Genomic DNA, 19,914 nt, shown 5'->3' on the forward strand with positions numbered 1-19,914 from the left:
TATCAGTCTTGGTTCCAACATTTATTATACTGACAGGTTAGGAATACTGGGATAAATAAGTAATATTTTCTCTTACAGAAAATTGTAATGATACTATTGAGTAGCATTAAACACTCTGAGAATTTCACAGAAACATCAGAATTTGACCAGACAGTAGCCAGAGTCCTTGTGGCCATTGTGAGTGAGCTCTCACAGGTGCAAATGCTCTGGGCCAGATTTCTCTGAATAGCTACATGACAGAAACAATGTCATTGACATCTGACAGTACCAAAGCCCGGGCATCACCTGGCTTCAAACGTGCGTCTCCATGGACTATGGTTTTTGACCACAAGGAAAGGAGAACGGAATATTCTTTGCCTCTTCTGGCCTTGAAATAACTCCTGACCTAAGTCACTGAGTGGAGAGTCCTGATCCTTTGGAAGTTGGACTTTTGCTTCCTTCCTGTAACATTGTAACTGAAGGTCTGCTTCATTAACTCCTGGGTGCCAACGAAAAGGAAGTATCCTCTGTTGACACAAAGCTATGCTGCAGGCAGGACGATTCTGCTCTCCTGGGGCTGGCAAATTCTTCTGGCCACCTGAACATTTTTCTGTGAGACACTGCCTGTGGCAAGAGACCCCTACATTCGCAGAAACCAGATCTTAAGAAGATCACAGAAAAGTCACACCAGTGTTGTGAGAAACAAACATTAAAGAGCACAATGCCTAATTTTGACACAAATGCATTGCACATTAATTCCAGGACATAACAGCATATTTGCTAGAAAGCCCAGCCTTGGCCATTACACAACTATGACAAATGTCATTCTCATTCCATGTCCCCTATAAGTAACAGAGGCACCTGCAGCCAAGGAGACGGTCCTACCTACCTACCCAAGGTACAGACGCTTTTGCATGAATCCTAATGGCGGGCATATTCTGGTTTTTGTGGAACCCAGATGAAGTGGGCTGAATCCCACCCAGGGGCTACCTGGAACATCTAAGAATGGCCAGTAAGTTAAGGCCTGAAGTTGAGGCCAAGGATGCTCTTGCCTGGTCCACACAGTTCACTCTGGGGCAGAGTGGGAAGGTCCAGTGGAGTCACCATGAGCCCTCCTGCTTCGACGGTTCTCAGCTGCTGGGATACTAGAGGTGCACAGGAAGTCAGCTTTCCAATGGCTTCAGGGTTTTGGGTGGAAAAGGAGGATTCAGTGAGGACTCCTCAGATGTCCCCATACCACGGCTGCTTAGCTCTGCAATGTTCCTTCTTTTATCTGTTGGATAAAGAGGTCTCTCTCATCTTCTGGAGTCCTCCCGTTCTGAGCCCGGACAATACACGTGGGCCGGTGCATATTGAGCATGTATATCAAATACTGCTTCTCGTTCTTCAGCTCCTCGATCTGGGCCTTCAGCTCAGCATTCACACTCTCTAGCTTCTCTGACTCCTGGGGGATAAGTGGTAGAAGCATTAGGAGGGAGCCAAGGGTCAGGGGAAAAGGGGGAGGTAGGGGGAGCACTTGGCACCTCAGGGTTCATCAAGCTGGGAGAGACCTGCAGCAGGGAACTAGGCCTACAAAGATGGGAGAACAGCACTAGGTAGAGGAGAGGCTTTGGAAGTTGGGGCCTCATCAGAGCCGCTTTTGAAGTTGGGGCCTGATCAGATGCCACCACCGGAGGCTGTGATGCTGGAAGTGCTGAAGCTGCAGGTGAACCAACGATTCAGAGATCTCCTTTGCATAAATCCAGGGGCCCATGTGCAGGTTATCTGGACCCAAAAGGGCCTTGGAAGCCGGGGAGAAACTTAGATTCATGGTGCTCAGTCTTTTGTGAGTCACTGATTTCACTGAGAAGCTCATCTTCCCAGGAGAAAAAATTCTCATTTCCAGTGACAACCCCCCCACCCCCAGAAGCAATCAGCAGAGCCCTTGGGGATTGTGGAACCTGGGTTAAGACTCTGCACTGGCCTCTTCACACTTGGGGGAGCAGCCAACCATTAGAAAGACTACCAGGCACTGCGGCCTGCCCATACATGCTGTTTTCTCCCCCTGGCCCCAGTCTTTCTCAGGGGGTGTTGGTCCAAGACAGCAAGGAGCTCAGAGCACCGGGTGAGCTGGAAAAAGGGGGGCAGAGCTCAGATCCAGACAGGAATGCAAAGAAAGTGTAAGCACTGCTTGCAGATTAAGGAAATAACTTGTTTGAAGAGATTAATTAAAGGCTTTTCATAGAGAACCAAATGACAGTTTCTTTTTTGGGAAATTGAGCAAGTGAAACCTCTTTAACTGGGCTGGCATATCTTTCTGGATGTGTACAGACCTGCCGAGGCTGCTGGGAGTCTGGGCGTCGGACGATCCTGTGTTTTTTAGTTCACACACCTGCTTTTTATATATTCAGAGTCCTATGCACTATGCCATGGGCTTTGCTACTTGTTCTGCAACAAGTAGATACAAGGCCAGATATTAAAGTCCCCTTCTGATAGCAACACAAGACTAGTGGGAGACAGGAGAGGGCAACAGGCAGGAAAAGACTGGAAGGCACTCACTTTCTGCAGGCACTCCGTCTTCTCCTTTTTCTTGTTTCGGCACTTGGCGGCTGCAATCTTATTTCTTTCCCGTCTCCTCTTTTTCCGTTCATCTTCTTCAGGAGCTACCTATGAAATCCAAAAGGCACATATTTAATGCCACCATGAAATGTTACTCTCCTCAATGTACTGCCTTTTGCTACTAGCAAAGGCTGGTAAACCAGGGCAACCCTAATGTTAAGGGACCCGGAAAAAAAAAAAGTGAACCATCTACTGACTCAGCCAATAAATCAGTACTGATCTCCTCTCCTGGACTTAACCCAGGCTATCCCTGGAGCTACTTGGACAACAAAAGCTTCCTGTCCTGCAAGCTTTGGGATGTGGTCCTCCATGAAAGTTCACCCAGACCCTGACTTTGTCTCTGGGCTGATGAGGAATCAGCAGTATCTAGCAACTGGATTTAAAGAGACCAAAGTCCAGCTGTGACAGAGCAAGTTCGGATCTGGATAAGTTGAGTGGGTGACAGCATAGGCTGCCAATGTCGGATCCTGTCATGTCACTTTCCCCTGCTCTGGACAAAGGGAAAACATATGGGAGGTATGTGTCAAATCTAACAGCTCCTGGGATGCCATAATTATCTTCCATCTGATTTTTTTCCCACTCTTCTGAATTAGATGACATTGACTTTATTCCACCTGAGGTGGAAGGTCTACTACTTTAGAAAAGCAAACCCCAAGGCAGAAATATGGTGAGAGGAATTTCTACCTTTCCACCTGTCACTTCTTAGAAGCTAAACTGGCTTTGAATCCCTGTGTCACCACTTATTAGCTGTGGCACCATGAGCAAGTTACTCTTCTGAGCCTTAGTTTCCTCATTTGTAAAATAGAATCAATAACATTACCAGATGTAGTATGCTCATTGTAAGGATCAAATAAGTAAATATATGTAAATTTTTGCATGGTATTTAGCTTATAGCAAGTTTTATATACGCATCATTTACTTTTATTATCCTCACTATCAGTATCTTCCTGAAGACACTGCAGCTCAAGGGCTGGGGGTGGGACTGGGCTCAGGCGTACAGTACAGCACTTATGGATATATTTGGATAGATGAGCCAGGATTCAGTCTTGCTTATATGAGGAAGCACTTGAAAATAGAGCAAATCTCAGGGTCCCAAAGATAGAAGAATGTCCAGGATGGAAAAGGCATTCTAGAGACCATTTAGTTCAGGCCCTCGTTTTACTGGTGATGAAACAGAGGCACAGAAAAGCCGGTTGCAATGTGTCCAGAGAGGACCCAGCAATCATCAGCTCATGGCCACCAGACCAGTAGGCTATACAACTTGGATGTAAACTCAGGTGTTTGTTGCCTTCCTGCATCATCTCCTGTCCATAGCTGCCTTGTTCTACCATGTCACTTTCTAAGAAGGGACTGGGATCTGGGAAACAAGCTCACACTGCCAAGACCCATAGAATTCTGACAGCTTTCACACCCACAGAATGCCATGGCTTTCATGGGCTCAGAACCTCATCTGAGGATGAGAATTATGGCTACAAAGGGGAGCACCATCAACTTGGTCTGATGGTGTATCCCTTTCCCAGTAGGTAAATCTGATTGTTGTACAAACTAAGCATCAGAAAGTTCCATGGGAGGCTTTCAGGAGTGCTTCCATGAGGCAGACTGCCTGCTTCTTCCTCTGGAGAACCCCCAAGTGTCCTTCAAAAATGTCTTTTCTTTCTTCTTTCCTCTGTCCCTCCCTCCCTTTCTACTATTCTCATTGCATACTGTTATCTCTAACTATTTAATTAGAAAAAAATCTATCAGAATGTCCCATGGTCCACCCTACATGGTCCAGTATTGGACTGGACACTGGTGAACATTTTGTGGTCACCTCTGTGACCTGCTCTGAAGTTAACTGGGACACAGTCAATGCCCCAATGATGCCTTACGGGTACAGCATCATAAATAATTGAAAGCTATGAGTCAGGCCCCAATCATAGCTACAGCTTTCACAAATTTCTTATCATTGAACCCTTAGTTCAATCCTAGGCAGGAGTAATTATAGAATGAAACAACCTCCTTTTGTTTTACTGCTGGGGATCAGATCCAGGACCTTAATGCATGACAGCCAAGTGCTCTACCACTGAACTACAAGTCCAGCCCTCAACCTTCTTGGAACCAAGTTCTTTTGAGAGTTTTACTACTACTTGCCCAAAGGCTGCAATCGCACCAGTTAAGTAAGCTTGAATATTCCCATCTTGCAACATGACAGAAAGGCCAATAACACTGTATCTTGGCTCTGACATTCTGGACCCACCACAGCATTGCCATAGAAGCAACCATGTCTCAAACTTATCACCATGTTTCCTATTCTAGGTGTCTTATGAAAGGTTGCCAAGTGCAAAACAATGCAAGTGTCTGAGACAGAAATGAATTTGGAGCAACCATTTGGTTCCAAGGCTGTGAGCATTGCTACAGAAAGAACAGGGCTAGTTGCTTGGTCCTTGCTCCACTGTCTGGACCCTTGGATCCTGTCAATAATTAAAATAATTACCATGTTCCTTATTTCCTCAGAAAACCTCAACACAGAAGGTGACCCCACCCCAACTCATTGTTTTAAATACCATCCAAAACATTGATGACTTCCAGCTCTGTATCTCTAGCCAATTCTCCGGACTTCAGGCCCATGTGTGCATCTTGACATCTCAATGGGACTACAAACAGGGTGGAACTCCTGATCATCGACCTCCTACAGTCCAAATCCCAGCAACAAATGAACACTCCATCCTCCCAGCTGTGCAAGTTGAACACTGGAGTCTCCCTTGAGTCCTCTTTCTTCCACACCCCATATCCCATGAGTAAAGCAGCTTTACCTTCAAGTCAGATCCAGAAACTGACCACTTCTTAGCACCTGCACCGCACCCATCCTGACCAGACCCTCCTTTGCTGAGGTGGATGGCTCCATAGTCTCATTTCTGCACACTCTGTCTTGCCCTTACCACCCATTTTCTACATGATCAAAATGTATCAGAACATGTCACTAATCTGCTCAAAAACCCTCCAATGCCTTCCCATTTCACTGAGCACATGGCTGTATGTATACAATGGTCTATAAGACCATTTCACTACGTGCCTCTATTTCACTCCTACCCTCCATATCCCACCACATCACATGCCCACCCTACTCCAACTATACTTCTCCCTTGGTGCCCTTATTCTCTCTTGTCAGATTGCTACATGGCTCTCTCCCTCTCCTCCAAATCCCTGCTCACAGGCCACTCACTATCAGTGATGCCTTCCTTGACCTCCTAATTTAACACAACAACAACCCCAGTCCTACCCACTCTCCCTGTCCTCCTTGCTTGTTGTTTCTCCTTTGCACCTGTCTCTCATACTATTCACTTACTAACATATTTTTTTGAGACACGGTCTAACTATGAAGCCTAGGCTGACCTTGAACTTGAGATCCTCCTGTCTCAGCTTCCTAAGTGATAGGATTACAGGCATCGCCATGCCTGGCTCACTTATTCTGTGTATTCTCTGTAGACAATAGAGGTAAGCTCTCAGTAGAAGGTATACTTCCTGCCTTTGTTAGTTTTATTCCCAACTGTAGCCACCTGCAAAAAATATGCTCCCACGTGGTAAGAGTGCCCTAAATATATTCTGAGCAAATCAATGTACATGGTAGAACCCACCTCGGCTTTTGTGACTGACATCTCCAGGGGTCTGTTGTTGATGGTGACTGACTCCAGTGCAGAGGACATCCGATGACAGAGGTGCTTGTTCTGGATGGCAAACCTCAGCTCTTCCTTGACAAAGGGTGTCAGGTTAGCAAAATCTTCAAACACCAGTGACCCAGGAGAGGACAGGCAAGGGACGATGGCAGAGGCACTGACTTCTGAGGCAGAGACCTGGCCTGGGTGTTGAAGCATCATTTTGCTGAAAGACACATTGAAACCCAAACTGCTTCAAGGGTTCCGGGGCATGGGATCAAGTCTTCTTTACCTGTGACCCCCAATACCAGAGGTCTGCCCACCCCCCATAGGAAAGTTCCATGAGCCCTTGGGCTTGATTTGTGTTCATCCCATACCATCCTCATCTTAAGTAAAACAGGTCTTAAAATACACAGCTCGGTGTGATGTTGGTGAAATACCTAACTGAAGTTTATAAGGGTTGACATTTCTGGCTATTCTGAACTCTTATAAGAGCTATTAGTTTTGGCTGGTGTGCAGATATGCACATGTAGCCTCAGTCTCAAAAGAGGAAGAATGCTAAAAACCAAAAAATCAGACCACTCTATAATCCCATTTTCAGTCTCTTTTTCAAAAGGAAACTTGGAAGGTACCCGAAGTCAAGTGGAAGTAAAAGCAAGAAGTGGAAGACTTTTGGAGTTAGTATCGCTGGACCGTCAGTTAGATCCCTGAACTATCTCCCCTAGCGAGCTGGATTGAAGTAGTGGGAATGAGGAAGGTAACAGTAGCTGGGTGTATTTTTTTGTCTCAGTCCTTGGCAAGCAGTGGCAATGGCAGGGATTCAGGTAATGTGGGGAACAAGTAGCCCCTTCTTAATGTTACAGTTGGTGAAGCAAAAGACCTCAGGGTAAGGAAAGTGAGGCGCAATGGTCTGGACATTTGTGTGGGAGGCATTGCTTAGCCCTGAGGTACAGGGAGAGGTTTGGACTGGGGGCAAAGAGGGACCTGGGACTGGCTCAGGCACAAAAGAACAGGTGACTTGGGCTATTCACCAACTTTCTGAGACTTAGTCTTCAGCTGGCCAAAGGCCAAGAACTCCTCCAGCACAGGAAGTGACTCTCTGCATGGTCTGTCCCAAAGCCTGCCCCAGCACCTGGCTCACATGCCTGCTGACCATTTGGACACTGTCCAATAGAATAAATGAAATGGGGACAGGGCAGTCAAACCAAATGGCCTCTGAAGTTCCATCTACCTCTATCATTCTATAGGTCAGTAAACCCAAAGGGATGACAAAAGGAAAGTAAAGGGTAGAAAGAGTTATGGTTCCATGGTTCTAATTTGAAATGGTCCCCTGCCTCTCCCTGCTGCTGATTCCCTGCAGCTGTGACCATCCCTCTTTGTCTCACTAGTTTGTTCACGAGAGCAATTGATTATGGAGATTGTCTAGGCAGGTGGTCAATTGGAGCATCCCTCTTAATTCAGGGATTAAGCCCAGTCCGTTAGCCAAGTCCAGCCAGACAGGAAACCGTCTGGCAAATCTCTAACATTTAAGGAGCATCTTCATACCAAATACCTTATCTGCATTAATTATCTCATTTAACCTTCATAAAACCCAGTGAGTTAGGTCCTCACCCCATTTTACACATGAGAAAACTGAGGTTTAGACAAACAATTTGCCCAGTCATACTTAACACGGGGTAGTATCAGGATTGTAATTCACGCCCTTAAAATTTATACATTGCAAAAACCAAATAAGATTCTACATTACAAGAACAAATAAATGAACAAAAAAGCAAATTTTTTTGGGGGGGAGGTATGGGTGCTGGGGAGGAAGCCTGGCACTGAAACAGTGGGAGACTAAGCAAAGATTCATGAGAAAACCCTAAATCTTATAAATGAATTGCTGGTCTTTGTATGTCAGAGTGCATATTCAGTCACTCCCTGCATTCTGGGAGTATATTTAAATGGGTTTTTATGCACAGAATTCCCAGGCAGGGATCAGAAAAATCAAGACTTGAAGACCACTTAGTTATGTGTCTTCATTGTACCTCCCAAGTGGTTTCTTTGTCCTCTGTAAAGGTGGGCTAATAACAAGTGCCCATGAGTCATGTATAAGGAGCTGAAGAACTAGCGCACAAATATGCCCTGGAAAGCATTCTGCAACTAGGAGTTACATTAGGGCCAGCAGGGGGCTGGCTCTCTAACAGAGGCTCTGTGTGGCCCTGGTGGAAGGGTGGCTGGTCACCCTCTTTGATCTTAAATGCTTCTGAACAGGAAGGACACCCTGGCCTCTAACCCCTACTAGATATCCGAGATCCACTGATGCAGGCAAGAATTCCAGGCCAACGAACGCTGCCCTCCACTAGTCAAAGGAATCCAGGAAATGTATGTAATTCTCTTCCAAAGTTTCAGAACTGAAGTTTTTCCTCTCAATTTAATCCTATAATCTTAGGATGACGGGAGGATACTTCTATCGGGTGATAAACTCTATGCTTCTGAAGCCAGAGGTGTAAAGTTTCTCATGCACCCATCTCTTCTCTTTTTCCAGCTATTATTGAGCCAATGCCCAATGGCTCAAGGATGGACTTCAGAGCTACCACTAGGCTGGCCTTTGTTTGGAGAACTGGATGGCTCCCTTCTACCTGGGTAGCTGGAATTCCATTACAATTGAGTGTGTCCCAGCTAAGTTTATTAAAGAGCCCTCAAGGATTGGGGTCTACTGTTTGAGACTTCTTTTTTCTCCTTCTTAGTGTAAAGTCAGCAGTCCTGATGAAAGAAATTGAAGAATGTCAGTGGTAGAGCATGTCTGTATGAAAAGTATGGGCGGGCTTCCTTGGGGGAAAGAAATAGGTTGTAAAACTGTTAAGAGCCTTTCTGAAGCAGTTGTATGTGTAAAGATTCGGGCTTTCTCTGCACCAGTCTTAAGCTGAGCCTCTGGTTTGTCCTTTGCTCAGTCTCCTATGGGATGGTTCAACCTAGACACAGGCTGTGTCCCCACAAGGAAAATGAAATTAAATCTTTGACTTTTTTTTTTTTTTTTAGGAAGTTGAGACCCTTAAACATCCCCTCTGATGGAGAGAAAACAAAAACGTTTTGGGGGGCTTTGGGTGATCTAAATTGACTTCCTACATTGATCATCAAATTGTTCAGACCTGCCCTGCTACAAAAGAGTTTGCATTTTGCTTCTGCTTCATCATTTCCAATCAGAAATCATGTCATATTGTTAGTAGTTTCATCATTTTCAAGAAAGTGAAACTTGCCAGGTGCTGGCAGTGAAATCAGTAAGATCATCGTGTGAGGCCAGTCCAGGCAAATAGTTCATGAGACCCCCCCCACCTCCAAAACAACCAGAGCAAAATGGACTGGGGGGGGGTGTCTCCAGCAGTAGAGTGCCTGCTTTGCAAGTTGGAAGCCCCAGTCCCACCAAAAAAAAAAAAAAAAAAGAAAGAAAGAAAAAAGAAAGTGAAACCTTGCTCATGTATTTCTTTAACTGGAAATTCAGCTCCCAGACTTTTATTTCCAAGCAGCTACAATGACATTGAATTTTCACTTTTAATTTTCATCTCTTTCCATTAAGTGCTGCTCACTAACCAACTTAGGGTACTAGGAAGTCAATACTGACTGGCCGCTCCCTAATTCTCCACATCTTGGGTCTTTCTTCCAGTCTGTCTGAAGGCTGTAAGTGTAAGGCTGGGCTTCAGGGTCAGAGACAGCATCTCCAGGCCTAGCTCTACCCCTGACAAGCTGAGCACCAACCCATGAGCCCCCAGGCCTCGGTCCCCTCATCTATAAACTGTGATCAAGACAACATGCCCCAATTTCCTCCAAGGGCTATTAAGAAGAACATTGGAGATTCACACAAACTACTGTTATGACTTAACTTTCCCCACTTCAGGGGAACTCTGTGTTGTCAATTCAGTTTATTAGTCAGGAATTAACTGGAACCTTCAAGAAATTCAGGTCAGTCAGTCATAGTCTCTTGTGTACTTTGATTAACCCCTGGGTTCCTATGTTCCACCCTGCTGTTTGCTGACACTAGCCTTTCTCCACTAGTGTGAAGTGCTTGAGAGATTTACCAATTCTCACATCGGAAACCATTTCTCCCTTGATAGGTTTCTGTAGTATCCTGGCTGTGTCCTTCCTTCCTCCTCCCCTGGCTAGGTTACACTTGGAGTAACTAACCTGTTCCATTTTCAGCTAGTTTTAAAAACAAAGGAATTACAGACTGTAACGGGAATCACAGAACTCCCAATATTAGAATCACTCAGGTGAGATCTTCATTTTATAATTAACTAAGTTGAGGTCCAGGAAGAGAAAATGACTTGCTCAAGATCATAAAGCTGGAGCATGGCCCAGTCCACACTAAACTGACACCTACCCCGTTCATTTCGCTACATCACAGTAGGGGTCCATCAGCTCCAAAGATCAATCAACAAAGCAAAGGGACAACAGAGCTATTATCCAGCTAGATGAAGGGTCAATAGTCCTCATCCTGATACCGGTCACAGAGGAGACTCTGACAGGAGACTAAGACAGGGAGGAGTTACACAAGGAAGAGGCCAAGGGCAGGAAGAAATGAGATAATGCTGAAGGCACAGCTGCACAGGTGCTGGGCACTGTATCGTCATACAGTGGGCCTGGGCAGCTGCCTTCTTTGCTGTCTCTAAAACCTCTTAATAACAACTGCAGCCCCACTCCCACTCAAGCAAGAGGCTGTGTGTTGTAGCATTGACCTACAACAAATGCTAAAGGCCAAACAAGGGGGGCAGTAATACCAACTTCTCCTTCACACTTTTACGATGGGGAGACAAAAGCCCCAAACAGAAGATGTAACCATAACCCACACTGAAATACTTTGGAGAACACCTAGATTTTCTAGTCCCCAATTTTTCTTTGTCGTTTCATCAAGGATTTGGCAACTCCTTTATTTGTAAGAAAGCGTTTGAAATTCCTTAAGGAAAATACTGCTGGCTGTGGTGATGCACACCTGCAATCCCAGCACTCTGAAGGCTAAGGCAGGAGAATCAAAAGTTTGAAGCCAGACCAGGCTACAAAGAGAGACCCTGTCTCAAAAAATGAAAGGAAGGAAAGAGGAAGAAAGATAAATTAAGGACAATAAAATGGTTAGGAAGAATGAAAGTAAGTAGATGAGATGAAAATGGGAATGGGGAAGGAACAGAGGAGAACCAATCCAATGGGAAGAAAGCTGGGGGACAGAGCTGGACGCCCCATAGAGAAGTCTCCTTCCCCCACAGTTCCAGACACTAATCTGTGACATTAAATGAAGACTCCCTCATTCAAGTTCCCTTGCTGGCTCTTATCCTTTCAGCTATACCACTGAAAAATCTGGAACTCTTCAGCCAGAAAGGGCCAGAGTAGTCTGTCATGGTGACCTACTCCAACCACCACCCCAGGCTCTTAAACAGGCAGAGGGGATCGGTAATGTCTACATCAATACTTCTCATTTGGGGATACCGAGGCTCAAGGACAACAAATGAGCTAAATAAGTTCTCAGAATTCTGGCTCTAGACCCCAAAGCCATTCGCACAAATTCCTGAACAACGTCTCCATCCACATCCTCGCTCCCTACACCCCCTCCCCACCGCAGGTCTCCTAGGGCGCAAAGCCGACAATTCCGTAGACCCGCCGAAGAAAAAAGCCAGCGTGAGAGTCACAGGTACGAGATAAAAGCGTGTGAGACTGGAACAGGAAGTCCCGACACCAGGAGCCAGTCTCCAGCCTGTGTCGGGGACCGTCTCTGCCTTCCGCCCTAGGAAAGCGCGACACCAGCGCTACCTCCAAACTCAGCCCAACTAACTTTCGTTTGGGGCTCCCTACGCGGTCCTGCCGCGGAGTGCTGCGAGGTGCGTAAGGCGACCTTCGGTATGCGCAAGGGAACCTCCAGCGGCTGTGCCCGCGACTCTTCATCGTCCACCCCTTCCCCATTCATTCCTCTCCGTGCCTGGGGCAGCGCTTCTAAGAGCCCCCGGGCCATCGCGCCTCTCGGCGGACTTGGGAAGAGATCGGCTCGGGCAGTAGCGGGGCCGGGACACAGAGTGAGGGACGGAGCAGGACAGCGGGCCAGACAGCTCGGAACACCCCGGGACACCCCCGCCCGCCCACCCACCCACGTTACGCCCTCTCCCAGCCCACAGCAGCGCTCCGAGGTCGGTGGCGGAGCGGACGCCGGATCGCCCTCGTCACTAGCAGTCTTTCGCGCCGCAAACCAAAAAAGAATGTTCGTTCTTTCACTTTGCGAGAAATCCCAAGCAGGAAGGAGCAGCAGTAGCTGGGAGAAGCTTAAAGTTATTTCACAGCTGGAGACTGGGGTACCGGTTACTAGAGGGGCGCAAAGGGGATGAAAGCGAGCCACCCTCGCCGCGCTCACCTCCAGTCTCCGCTCCCGGCGGCCAGGGTCCAGAGGGCGGGCAGGGACAGGGGAAGGCTCTCTGTCCGGCGGGCGGACGGGCACCGAGCACTCCCAGCCGGTGCGCGGACAGGCGGATCGGCTCCGGCGGCGGCGGCGCGGGGAAAGCGCTGTACCATGCGCGCCTCGCTGAGTGCGACTGTGGCTTGGAGCGCGTTGCATCACCCCTTTTATAGCTCTCACGGTCAGGGTGCGCGTTCGCTTACTCTAGGTTACCAGTCCCAGGCTGACGTAATGCTATTAATAGCCTCCCGGGAGAACCGGCCCAACTGAGCGAGGGAAGGGGGAGGGGCTAAGGCGGGGCGAAGCTGGGCGGCGGGGGGGGATGGAGAGGAGGGGACTGGTGATGCAAGCTCGGGGAGGAGCCGGCCACCGCGCGTTCTCCCCGCCTTGCACGCTTCAGACACACACCCGCCCACCCTCTCTCCATATCAGGATCGGAGCCGTCCGGGCAGGCAGCCAGATGTGCGTATTCGCCGCTGCGTGTTCCAGGCATGAGCCAATGATGCCCAAGCCAGCGGCATGACTCCACCGCGTTGGCATCTCTCCCTCCGCTAGGTTGGGGGGAATGGTAGGGAGGCGGATCTTGGCCAAGGTCCAGACTAGGTGAGGCTGGGAAGCGGGCACGACCTTTCTCTAAATGCGTGGTCATTTTCTGGAACTTCAGGTAAACGCTCTTTTCTCCCGCCAGCTGCCTCCTTGCCAAGGAGGGGGCAGGTTAGGGGGTGAAAGCAATAGTCCCCGGGGTGAAAGAGGTGCCCAAAGTCACCTCACTGTGAATCCACAAAGTTTCACGCCGGTGTTACCTCCACGGCAGGAGCCGAGAGAAGCCGCAAAGGCGGAGGGCAGCGCCCAGCCGGCATCGTGCGCCCTAGCCTGCAGCCCTGGCACACCCGACTTGTGCGCAAACAGGAGCGCCTTAGGGCCAGCTGGGAACCCGAGGTACGAGCGACGGCCAGTGATACAACTTTGTCGATTCCGGTTTTTTGTTTTTTAACAACCGAAAAGCATTTGAAATTGACAGGGCGATTCTCAGTGAAAGGAACAAGAGGAGAAATCAGAGACAACTGAAGCAGGGCTAGGAAGGCGCTGAAGCCGAGAGGCCGGGGAGACCGGGAAAGAGTGTTTTGGTTTCCACCGGCCGGGCTAGGAGTTGGGGTCGCCTGGTTCTCAGACAATATTCAGGGAAAACCAATCTTAAGCTTTCACGTATTTTTCTGCGCCCAGAGCAGACTAAACTGGGCTCAAACGGCCCGCACTGAGTATGCACTGGCCACAGCTGGAATGAAGACCCTCAGCAGAAATCCCTTCTGTTCCCAAACCCGGGTGGTGCCAAAAGCTGATCCTATGGCCCGAGTTACCAGCTAAGGCCTCAACAGAACTGGGTTTGAACGTTAAAAACATTTTCCCGGTTCCAGTTCTCTGATTCCACCTGTTTTGGCTCAGAGCTGCAGAACCAGGGTCTTCAGATGCTTGTGGACGATTAGATGTGGACACGAGCGTTCCGCGGAACTTTCCACCTGCCTGGGAGACCTGCGCGCGCCCGCCCGCGTGGTTTAGGGGCGCGGAGGTTTAAGAGAAAAGCGATCGAGGTAATTTGAAGTGAGAATTAGAAGTGTCTCTGAGATGCCACCTCATATTACCTGCAGTCTCGTAACGCAGGTTCTAGCCTCTCGGGGTGTGTGTGTGTATGTGTCTCGCTCGCCCACGCGCGGTACTACACCCTGGGGAATCACGGTGCCCTGGGCACACATCCATCCTGAGACCTGCAGACAGAATCCAGTTCTCTGCACCCGGGTTTTCGCCCCCAGGTCAGAGCCGCAGTCAGAACAGCCCCCTCCTCTCCAGCTTCGGGCCAGGAAGCAAGGCCTCGGAAGTCGCCCCGCCCCCGCTAGCCGGGGAACCCTGGGGTGGCTCCACTGCGGGATCCCGGGAGAGCCTGCCCTGGCTTTGACCGGTTTTCAGCTGTGTAGCGCGGGAAGCACGGGGCGGGTGTTTTGCTTTGCTTTTCGCCCTGGTAACGGCTCTCCCGGCCCCACCCTCTATCTCCCATGCCCACACCCCCCCACTCCTGGCACCACACCTCCACACCCCGTCCAGCAGCAGACGTGCAGGCAGGTAAGCCCTGGGCGTGTCTGCACAACCTGTAGAATGCCAGTGTGCATTTAAATGAAAGTCATTTGGGATCTCTATTTACCTGTTGTATTTACTTATACACTGCCCTGGAATAAATAATACCATTATCAAGTGAAACTTGGAAGAGAACAAGTAAAGCTTTCCACCACCATCCCCCCTGTGAACCACCTATAGAAATCTTTAACCACTTTCCAGGTCAAACTATGATTCCATTAATACAGTCAAACCAGACCTGTGGAGGTTTAGTCCTGACCTTAAGCGGAAATTCAATTTAGGGTGTCGAGTAAACAAGCAGCCAGATCAACGTCCATAAAACAATGTAAGAGAAGGGTTGTGTGGGCAGGAGAAGCGGACACGCATTGTTGGATCGTTGTTATTACCACTGTGTTTTCAGGTTTTACTAATCTTGTTTCATTCTAGTAATTCTTGGTACTCAATCCCCAAATTGCACCTGGATAGAAATGCTGTCTGCTGTCGGGCTGTTTACACAAGTCTGCCTTGCTCCCCTACTGAAACCCTGAAAGCGATAAAATCTTGAACAAAAAAGTTCACCCCCACTCAAATGAAACTCTTATCCAGGGAAAACAAAAAGTGCTTCCTGCCTGCCTTCCTTCCCACAACCCTCAGGAGAATTGTAAGATGCCTGTTGAAGTGGAAAGAGACTGAAAAGAAAAGAAAAGAAAAAAGAAAAAAAGCAATGGAAGGGAGGAGCCCCCAAGATCTGTACCACTGAGAAGTATCAATATCTGAGTCCCTTGTGTCTTCATTCTATTCTGAGTTAAGTTAGTGCATCTCTCACCACACACACACACACACACACACACACACACACACACACACACACACGAAGGACCACAAACTTCCCCACACCAATACGCTTCCCTGCACAAAAGCAAAGAATTACTGTTTTGCCCCAGAAGGAAGACGAAGCTAAGTGATTTCAGGGGTTAATCTCAATGAAAAAAGGTTAAGCAGAGACTTGAATATTGCTGAGGTTTTATGGAGGAAAACCGCCTGGGGAATCTACACATAGGTCAGTCTTGGTATGTTTTGCTGAGTGAGATAAGAATTAGAGACTTCATGCTGTGGCATGTGTAAAAGGAAAGGAAAAAAAATTAAAAAGGGGAGGGGAAGGAACTAGCAGCTAAAAACAGTCCACTCGTGGCAACCAAATCTAAACACAAAAACATTGCAGGAAGCCAAAGGCAAAAAAAGAAAAGAAAGTTCAAGAGATATTTAAAGATTTTAGCAGTTTCTTAGTTCAGTGTACAGTCCCATCCCACATTCCTCTCCCTCATTACTCTGTTCTCCAGACTCCAAGCCTGTATTTGCTCAGAGCTCTAAAAACACAGGTTTAAGCACAGGTTAAAATCAGCCATCTGGACACTAGCAGCCCTGTCTACCTGGATCAACCCACTTCTTCCCCTCCAAAAGGAAGTGGGGTGGATTTTCTTCTTTAGTCTACTTTCTGCCCACATTCTCTACAAAGTCAGTTTGAATGTGGGGGTTGCTAATTTAAGAGTTTCCAAAATGAATATTCTCTGGAAATAAGGCAGCACCACCCAGTGGGAAGTGTGGAAGGTGCTTTGATTCTGGATTCAGCACTTAGTAACTTTGTCCCCTTAGATAAGTCATTTTACCCCCCAGGTGTGAGTGTCCTCGACTGAAAAATAGCACTAATATTAGTGCCTAAGATTCAGTGAGGAGGGGGCACACAGTCAGCCCTCAGTGATGGTATCATTAATTATGAATTGGGGAGGGCTTTCTGGGGGTACCCCTGGATTTCCCCCAGAGTTTACTCTGTCCTCCATGTCAAACTGTGGATGAAGCCAAACAATACCAAGGACCTCCACCCACAGCAGCCCTACCACAAAGCTGCTGTCAGCACTGGGTTGGTGACCAGCAAAGCATCCTGGTCTGGGAACTGAATTTGAGTTCTGGTGTGGTTCTGCCTTTGGTATTCTTGAGCAAGGCATGTCCCGTTTATAAGGCTCTCACCTTTTCTGAAGTGAAGGACCCTGGGCTGACCTCTGGGGGTGGGGGTCCAGAATGGAGACCCTCTGCCAAAGTCACCCTGTGAGCCCCTGGCTACTTCTAAAAGAGCCAGGGGGAGAAGTGTCAGAAGACAAGGTGTTGAATGGTAAAAGGACAGACCCATTCTCCTCCAAAAACTAGAGCTGAGAAATGTCACACTTGATTCCCAGACAGTGCCTGTCCTCTCTCTCCTTCCTTCTCAACATTTCCAAGAATTTTCACCCACATGGACCTGGTACCTTGCCAGAGGAGAGAGTGGCAGGGTGTCCAGGGCAGGAATTGCATCTTTGGAGACATCTTGTATGTAGTGTGTCATCAAGGATGTAGATACCCACCTTGGACTGCAGAGCCAAATGTAGGTAGTGACAGCTCCCACTTCACAGAGCTCCTTCCCCTCCCCACCCCCCAAAAAAGAGAGCAGACCCTGAAGACCAAGGAATCTGTGATGAAGTCTTGAAAAACAGGGTGTCAGCTGAACTCAGAGACCTGAGACCCACCCAAGGTTGACCTCCAAACAACTGAGTGACTTAGAGGAAGTCATAAACATACTGTCTCAATTTTTTCCAGGCTACAAAGTGGAATTACTTAACATTACCTCCCCCTAATGCGTTGCTACAAGAATCAGATGAGATATAGATGTGAAAGTGATTTGAAAATAATTAAAAGAGTCATGTACTTTTAAAAATTCCTAGCCAGGCATGGTGGTACAGATTTGTAACTCCAGCACTCAGGATTGTGATCGGGAGGATTGCAAGTTCAAGGCCAGCCTGGGCTACATAGTGAATTTGAGCAGGAGGGAGGGGTGCAACATAGAGAGATCCTGTCTCAAAAAACTTTTATTATGGAAGGAACTTTTATTAAGATAATATTTTGCCATTATGAAAATTAGGGAAACAGGCAAGAGGAAAAATTACCCACAATTGCAACACTTAATATTTTCATGTTTCCTTTTAGTCTTTTTTCTCATGCATATGATTTTAACATATAGTTACAATTTTTAGATTGCATGTAACCTTAAAATTTGTTTTTTTGCTTATTACTTTGAATAATATTTGGTGTTTATTACCATGATTTTTTCTTCTTAATAATATTATGTTAATTTTATTGTAAGATGTAGCATACATACCAGTGATTATATACAACACATATATTTATTTATTTAATATATGTAACAAATATATATTATAACAAACATAATATATATTTAATAATAAAGCACACAATAAGAACCTGCCACTCAAGTTAAAAAGTACGCTAGCACCTCCTGTGTTTGGAATCTACTGCGTGTGCCCTTTCTTGATTCTTGGCTACATCTGCCTCTCTGCCTCTGTAGGTAACCATCATCCTGACTCTTAGTATCTTAGTTTGCGATAGCCTGAGGGTGTTGTGTCATCTACTCAGTCAGTTCCCCACTTTCAGTAGTCAGGGTGTTGCCACTATTTTGTTAGAGTGCTGTGCAAACTTAAATCTTTTTTTATGGCAGAAAGAAATCAAATATCAGCATTGCTCAAGTTGCTTAAAGAGAGTTAGAGAAGGGGTCTTGATTTCTATCTTCAAGTGCTGTGCAGGGTATAGTGGAAGATGGAACAACTCCCAAAGACTACGACTACCTGTGGTTCTTCCTTGTTTGCTAGCATCCGACTAGGAACCGGCAGACACTCTTTCCCCATGGAACCTGTCCTTTGGTCTCTGCCCTCTGTGTGTTTTCTGTGTGTCTACCTTAGAACAGAAAATCCAGTCTGTAACATGGATGAGTGGTGAAGAGGCAGACCAGACCAACAGTGCTTCTGCTTCTGCCTTTGGGCAAAACCCTTACTGTGGCTCAGGCAGGGTCTCAACTCTGGCATCTGTTTGCCCCTTTAGTGGTATAGGTGTCTACCAGGTTGGCAGCCACATCAGTCTACGAGAGTTGAATGGTGCTGATTTTCACTACAAGCCCCTGCCGCAGAGCCAAAAGGACCCTAGAAGTCATTTACTTTCATCTTTTCCAAACTGGGCTTAAGCATGCACATGGGTAAAACACTGCATACCAGAGCCACGAGGGGAACAGAGGTGATCTTGCTGGAACATCTGCTCTAAATAACAAGTACTTAAAATGTTGTTCAATGTTAATCACATCTGGATGTGTTGAATTTTAATGTAAGTATCTCAAAGTCTTTTAAGGAAGGAGAAAATACCAAATATATTCTGGCCTTGGGATGGACCACTGAAAATTTTACTCCTGGGATCCTGAGGGGATTAGTTCTTTTTCTTCTTCCTTTAGGTATAAAACATTATCAGCAAATGCTATTGTGTAGCACCCCTGTGTTCCATGCTCTATGCTACACCCTTTACACATACATAGTTAATGCCTTAATCCTCAAAAACCCTTGGAGATAAGGACTGCAAACATGTCCACTTTATAGATGAGGAAACTGAGAAGCCAAATGGGTAAGTAACCTGCCAGAAATCATCTGGTTCCCAAGCAGCAGAGCAGAAAGCAAGCCCAGGCTCTGGAATCTGTGTGCTTACCCACATGTACTGGCTCTTGGTAAGTGGTCATGGGAAACTTTGGGGTGCTCTGATGCACTTCAGTGTCCTCATTTGATGGATGAGGAAATTGAGCTTAAAGAGAGAGGCACTCCCCATGGTCTCAGAATCATCAATTCTCACACTTAAAGTTTCCTTACCAGCAATCCAGACTCTTGAGCTCCTTTTATTTCCTCTGCCAGGGGAGAGCTCAATTTACCAAGACTAGGGTGAAGAAAAGATGATTCTAAGACAAGGACCCTACAATGTATCTTGGGCATCCTTAGCTGATGGCTGACAAGGCATATCATGGGGCTGGCAGAAGGGTAGTTGCAGGGGGGACAGAAAGTACCTGAACTCACAACTGAGTTCAGAACCCCATTCTGTCACTTCCTATTTTTGACTTTGGTCCTGAAACCTCAGCTTCTCTTGTTAAATGAGGATAATACCTTACAAGGTGGCACTGAGAGTTAAGCGAGAAATCACCCTCAAGGTTTCCTTATAGGAAACATCATGTCTTAGTCACGTAGACCCTGGAGATACCAGAAATGTCTAGACACCAATGGAAAGTTCCATTTCTCAGGCTGACTTACTGATTTGAAAACAAATTTTAAAAAAATA

The 19,914-nt window shown here is 47.0% G+C and overlaps 1 protein-coding gene across 2 annotated transcripts in view; it reads right to left on the reverse strand.

The window, feature by feature from the left end:
* Atf3 (activating transcription factor 3) overlaps nucleotides 1-19,914 on the reverse strand; it is a 49,396-nt gene continuing 29,482 nt past the window's right edge. The window contains exons 1-4 of one of the 2 annotated variants that reach the window (XM_020172833.2): nucleotides 12,577-12,802; nucleotides 6,192-6,435; nucleotides 2,518-2,625; nucleotides 1-1,423 (exon numbers count right to left, since the gene is read on the reverse strand). In XM_020172833.2, the coding sequence (XP_020028422.2) occupies nucleotides 1,226-1,423; nucleotides 2,518-2,625; nucleotides 6,192-6,435; nucleotides 12,577-12,734 (708 nt within the window). In that variant the 5' untranslated portion in view covers nucleotides 12,735-12,802 and the 3' untranslated portion in view covers nucleotides 1-1,225. Of the gene's footprint in view, nucleotides 1,424-2,517; nucleotides 2,626-6,191; nucleotides 6,436-12,576; nucleotides 12,803-19,914 lie in introns of those variants that run through there. The other variant, XM_074048371.1, reaches the window with a different exon arrangement.

The sequence above is a fragment of the Castor canadensis genome, chromosome 11 (genome assembly GCF_047511655.1).
Source record: "Castor canadensis chromosome 11, mCasCan1.hap1v2, whole genome shotgun sequence".
NCBI classification, from domain to species: domain Eukaryota; kingdom Metazoa; phylum Chordata; class Mammalia; order Rodentia; family Castoridae; genus Castor; species Castor canadensis.